This window comes from Monopterus albus, unplaced genomic scaffold, assembly GCF_001952655.1.
Source record: "Monopterus albus unplaced genomic scaffold, M_albus_1.0 scaffold91.1, whole genome shotgun sequence".
Taxonomy (NCBI): domain Eukaryota; kingdom Metazoa; phylum Chordata; class Actinopteri; order Synbranchiformes; family Synbranchidae; genus Monopterus; species Monopterus albus.
In genome coordinates this window covers 1,011,148-1,017,218 of record NW_018127971.1, presented here as the reverse complement: position 1 = coordinate 1,017,218, position 6,071 = coordinate 1,011,148, and the positions used below count along the sequence as shown (strand labels likewise).

The 6,071-nt window shown below is 40.3% G+C and overlaps 1 protein-coding gene across 1 annotated transcript in view; it reads right to left on the bottom strand.

The window, feature by feature from the left end:
* Positions 1–530: 530 nt before the first annotated feature.
* The window catches only part of rnf114 (ring finger protein 114), a 9,496-nt gene continuing 3,955 nt past the window's right edge, over positions 531–6,071 (bottom strand). The window contains exons 2-6 of the mRNA XM_020608143.1: positions 4,497–4,647; positions 4,102–4,208; positions 2,563–2,677; positions 2,341–2,448; positions 531–2,246 (exon numbers count right to left, since the gene is read on the bottom strand). Of these exons, the coding sequence (XP_020463799.1) occupies positions 2,181–2,246; positions 2,341–2,448; positions 2,563–2,677; positions 4,102–4,208; positions 4,497–4,647 (547 nt within the window). The 3' untranslated portion in view covers positions 531–2,180. The remainder of the gene's footprint in view (positions 2,247–2,340; positions 2,449–2,562; positions 2,678–4,101; positions 4,209–4,496; positions 4,648–6,071) is intronic.

Genomic DNA, 6,071 nt, shown 5'->3' with positions numbered 1-6,071 from the left:
TGCAAGATCATTGTTGATGTGACATAGCACTGCCTCGATTTCAAACACAAGCAAAGGTTTGTACAAAGGACGCTGTATTTACTTCTTTTCATTAACACACACCTTTTGCTCTCTGCCTGATTACGACAACAGAGCGAATCCAGAGTTTCAACCAATGCACCCTGCGCGTTACCTTCCTTTTAACTGCTCTTACATACACGCGCACACACAGTGATCATCCATCAAAACAGTGAGTGTTGTTTATTCCCCCACACGTCTCATACACAGGTATAAATCACTATGCCTGATTTCGGGGGCCAGGGTTTAAATAATTAAAGAGCTTTAATTTATCAAGATTTAGCACTCCGTGACAGTAGGGCTGACAAAAGCGAATGTGAGATATATTGAGAAAGAAAAAGAGTCATTAGACATGAGAAACATATACAAAATTATTACACATTTTACTGGAGAGAAAAACAAATACCTAGGCCTCAGAGGCACCAAAAACTACATGAATGAAGGCATTAAGGTTCTGCAATAGAGCTACTTGATCTGGGTGTATGTCGTTTTATTTACCTGTTAGGAAAAGACAAATGCAGTGGAACTGTGTGAGGATTTGTACTACTGTATATGGCTGATCTATGACAATTACAAGTAAATGGAAAACAACACTGATGTAAAATAATGGATACACTTTACAATTTAAGAATTAAAACAAAAATATCCAGCAAAAATGAAAGTCGGCAAAGTCAAATTGAATTTTCTTTTCTTCTTACTTTTTCTTAATTTACTTCACATGCTGTCCGTTTTTGGAAGCATACAAATAACTTTTACAGAACTCTTTGCAGTGGTAATAAGAAATATGAGAGCCAGTAAAACAAACTGGAGTGTTTGTGTGAAGAAGTAACCAATACACCTGGCAGGAAAAGAGACACACAATAGTAATGTACATTTAAGTCATAACACATCAACTGTCTAAAAGTCAAGTTATGATTATTCTGCTAAAACCTATAACATACTACCCCACCAAAATCTTAGTTTCTTCAGATCACTTGACAATTTATGCGGTGTATATGAACAAAACCCAACGAAAAACTACGCAGGGGAGCTACACAGTGAGTGAAGCACATTTATAGAACTAAATTTGTGTTGAATTATGCCTTGCAACAGAGCCAGGAGCCCAAATGAGGTCCAGCAGCTGTCGTGGATGGTCAGAGAATGGTGGAGCGCTACTGCCCTCATATGGTCATACACACACACACACACACACACACACACACACACACACACAATTACAGAACTGACCAATTATGACACACCGATGGTCTCCTACTTGCATCTTTTGGTTCAGTGGATGAACTATTAGCCCTAAGAGTTTTGGAAGTCAGAAACAAGATCTACCAGCAGGCACAAAGACATAAGGGAGAAACATTACAACAAAGCCAACAGCCATCTCTGGCTTTGTTTGACCCTCATATTATTTATTCTTTCCAGTAGATCTCTGAAAACAGAATAAACAGCCCCTCGCCACACACACACACACACACACACACACACACACACACACACACCTCACCCAGAAAGCTCTGGAAAAGACAGAGCTTCCATTTGTTAATGACTCAGAAACAAAAAACAAAATTCCTTCTTTTTTAGGCATGAACACGCATCGTTCCTCTTGAGTGGATAAACATATATTATTGTTTACATTACTTGACTGAGACTTCACTAGGTGAAGTTTATTGTTTGCTGGCAATAGTTAGCCACCTAGTGGTCAAACCCTCTTATAACATCAAGTATTGACAACAGAGAAGTTCACTTACAAAGTTTTTGGCTGTATGACACCATGTCATTAATGAACAAACAGCTTAACAAACATAGCCTAGTAGATATTCAACAAACTAGCAACTCTACAAATTCAACTGGGGGAAGATAAGAAATTATCACACCAGAAACACAGTATCACTCCCAACGCAAACAATATATGTTTAACCGTATTGTTATTAATTTTCGAATTCATAACCTAAATATTCATAGTTACAATACCAATTCCTTGTGAAACTGATTACCCATAGTAATACAGTATCAGCATCCTCAGTGATAGATGAATTATACTGTGTGTTATTCTGTCTTCTAGAGACTTCACATCACCATCTCCCCCTCACGTCACTGGATTTCCCCTCTGACCAATAGTTCTTCAAACTTCAGTTGTCCACAAGGGAGCGCTGTAGAGCCTCCTGAATCATTGTGTTCTCATCCGTAAAGAAGTCCTACAGAGATATGGGTGTGAGGAGAATTAAACTCAGTAAGTTAACTGATCACTAACAGAAAAAAAGCTCATGACAGTGTAAAGGTTTAACTTACAACAAAGGTATCATAAGCGAATCCGTGTCTGAGCTTCAGGTGCTGGAAAAAGTCAGTACTCCTGTAGTTAGGGTCCCCCCAAGGCATCGCGGCACAGATGGGGCATACCTAAAAAGAAACAAAGTGAGTGCAGTAAAACATGAGAAACCTTTTAACAATGGTTAAGTCAAAAACTGTGTAGAGAACAAGTGACAGAATCTCATTGTAAGGTAGATTTCCTACCACTTGACGTGCATCTCGAGCATGCTGGGAAGTACAGTGTTCAACCAGGCCGTCCTGATCGAGGTTCAGGCAGTTGCAGTATGGACAAGTGAAGGTGTAGCGATTTGGCACTGGACTGTAGGAAGGAGACCAAAAACAATGCCAGTTTTTGCATTCATTCAACCAGCTATGTGAAATTAACTATAATGGCCACAATGTAATGTCCACATTAACTTGTTTGTAATTGTCACCAAGTGAAAACAAAACGACAATTTGGACAAGTTTGGACAGAACACATGCCACTTTTAATCAACTCAAAAAGGTTATTTTAGGGTCTGAATTAAGTTAAATGTTAAAATACTCATCTGTTATTACGCACTGGCCTATGTACTGCAGTACTATCTACTTATGCATTCACCCTGCAGGTTGACCGTTTTGTTTACAAAGCGATGTGGGATATGGTAATAAAACTGGGAAATCAAACCTTATGACAACACATGCAGATGGTTTAAATGGAGCGTATAAAGTTGTTGCTGTTCAACAACTGGTTGCTGATGCTTGTGTTTCCTTGGCACCATCAAACTGGGTTGTAAAGAGGCTTCCAATGGAGCCTTATTGACCACATTTGCTAAAGTAATGATGACAACAACAACAATGTATCGTTCTTTCTAGATGAAAACTATGACAGCAAGCCCCCAGTGTGGGCATGTTGTTTAAAGGAATAGTGAGACATGAAATATATTCCAGGAAGCCCAGTGTGTGTGTTTGAGGGCTTATCAGATGCCAAAATGCTACCAGCACTTTATAATGTTGCAGGATTTTACAAATCACATATTCATAACAGTTTGGTCAACATCAGGTAAAAACATATGTAATAATTCCTGCAGATATTTATAACCATAGCATTATTTTAATATTGGAAAATGTTTTCTACAGTTACAGTTCTACATCATTCTGTTTTTCACCTGGTCGATACATACTACAGTATGTATAGTTACACCTGTGTTGCATACAGGTGTGTGAGCAAGTTCGTCCTCATGTATGCTCATAAGACAAACAAACACAAAGTAAAACTGCACTATAGTGCTACTACAGGTCAAAACCTCCAGAGGATACCCTTAACAACTCACCTCTTTCACATGAACACACTTTTAGATGGACAGGAGTTAACAGCGTGACTTGATCACCAGCCTTGTGATGCCGGTTCTCCAGTATTGCAAGTAAGTCAAAGTTAAACTTGCTTTGTGATATTTAATTGTTAGCTAGCATTATTTAATAAAGTTAGCTAGGTAGCCAGCTTAAAATTATCAATATGTTCTTGTTTAGAGCTGCATAATCCTGCAGCATAAAATGATAAACATTTTCAAAGCATGTTACCAGCCAAGAGTTACTAATATCTGTGACTGATGAATCAGTTTATGTGAAGTGCTTTGTTGTCTGATTGCATTTCAATAGTCATTTTTTCTTTATCTTTATGCCACTATAGTGTAAAACACTGAAAGTTCATTATGTAGGGAATAATGATTGAGTGTCATGTTTGTCCACTATCCTCTGTTTTACCTGATGATGGCAGGCTGGTTCTGGGCAGTGGTTCTCACTCCCTCCTCAATGTAGTCCTGGTATTTTGAACAGGCAGCCGTGTGGCTTCTCATCTGGGAAAGGCAAACCTAAAAAAAAAAAAAAAATTACACAACACATATCGGTAATTACCACTGTATGATCAGCATCATATAATTGTTCTCATGTTTGCAAACTCCGCTAGTGTCTGAATAAAAAAAAAATATGTTTAGACTTAATACAAGATGAAATATCTGCATATGTAGTTATGATTCAGCCTCAAAGGTTGCCTTGAGCATGGTAGATGAAACTATTGCACATTTCCAAACCCAGTCCACAACAAACCAGATAGTCATTAAATTATCTTATGTTAGCATTCACACTATTATTAAATATACCTGGGCTCCACATCCCTTACAGGCTGCCACAGATGACTGAATGAGGGCCTCTAGGTCAACAGCTTTAGTCCAGTGACCCAGTGCAGCTCGACATACAGCACAAACAGGTTTCTGTGGACGCAAACATTCCTGCAGACAACTTTGGCAGAACCTGAAGGAATGTGTTGAGGAACAAGATGAAGGAAACAAGTCATTCAGTGTGTTCATATGCACATTAGGGTTCCAGCTTTCAGCCTCATCTTGGTTTTGATCATATTCAGGATATGGTGTTTACATGAGAAACTTGTTTAATCATCTCCCTGTAAACATGAATTATAATACTGTCTAGGATTGTGATAATCTGTGTGCAGTTGTGTCTTAATTCCTCACCATCATCTCAGCCACTATGTTTTGTACCAAAAAAAGAATGTTCAGAAACCTGGATAAGGTGTTTACATACCTCAGCGTATTTGCCTCTACTGGGTCAGTGGGTGTATTCCAGAAAGCCAGTTTAGTGAAAAGTGTGAATTTGTTAACTGTAACTGAGTTTTCAGTTGCAGAAACTGACATCACTTCACTCACTTAGTTACTATGATAAACTTTAAGTTTCTCTCTGTTTTTATTAGCTGTACACATAATCACATAGAATTTTGTTGACATATGTAGTTCACAGAGGTGATTCCCCCCCCCCAAAAATCATATTTTGTGTGCATTTTATGGTCAAATTTAGCTAGTTTCTGTCAGTTTGGAACTTAACAAGATATTTCGGAGTTGCAGACTTTAACCATGATAAACAGCAGTGCTATGGTTCTGACACACTACTCCTGACAAGTCACACACACCAGCGAGCCACTGGTACAGCGACTCTAGCTCAGCTACAACACATGTATATACACACAGTAACACTGTAAGAGACATAAACATGCTTGTAGTGCCTGTCAGGCCTCCTATGCGTTGCTCCGTTACTCTTTTGTTGGGATAGCAGAATAAAGGTGTGTAGCTCTGGGTGGGTGGGCATGTACACTTAAACAGAATGTTATTTAGGCTACTATGTTTAAAATTACTACATGAAATACAGTGATTAAAGAGTGTTGATGAAGATTTTATAGTGTAAAATAGAAATCTTAAGTTTATACTCTCCCCCTCCTTGAACCGCCACCTTATTGTGGTGGAGGGGTTTGAGTACCCGAGTGATCCTAGGAGCTATGTTGTCGGGGGCTATATGTCCCTGGTAGGGTCTCCCAAGGCAAACAGGTCCTGGGTGACGGGTCAGACTAAAAGCGGTTCAAAAGCCCCTTATGATCAGACTAAGATCAAGTCCCGTGACGTCGCCCGGCATGGCGCAGCCAGGGCCCCACCCTGGAGCCAGGCCCGGGGTTGGGGCTCGAATGCGAGCGCCTGGTGGCCGGGCCTCCCCCCACGGGGCCCGGCCGGGCTTAGCCCGAACGAGTGACGTGGGGACGTCCTCCTGTGGGCTCACCACCTGCAGGAGGATCCGTAAGGGGCCGGTGCATAGTGGATTGGGCAGCAGTCGAAGGCAGGGGCCCCGACAGCCCGATCTCTGGACACGGAGACTAGCCCTGGGGACATGGAATG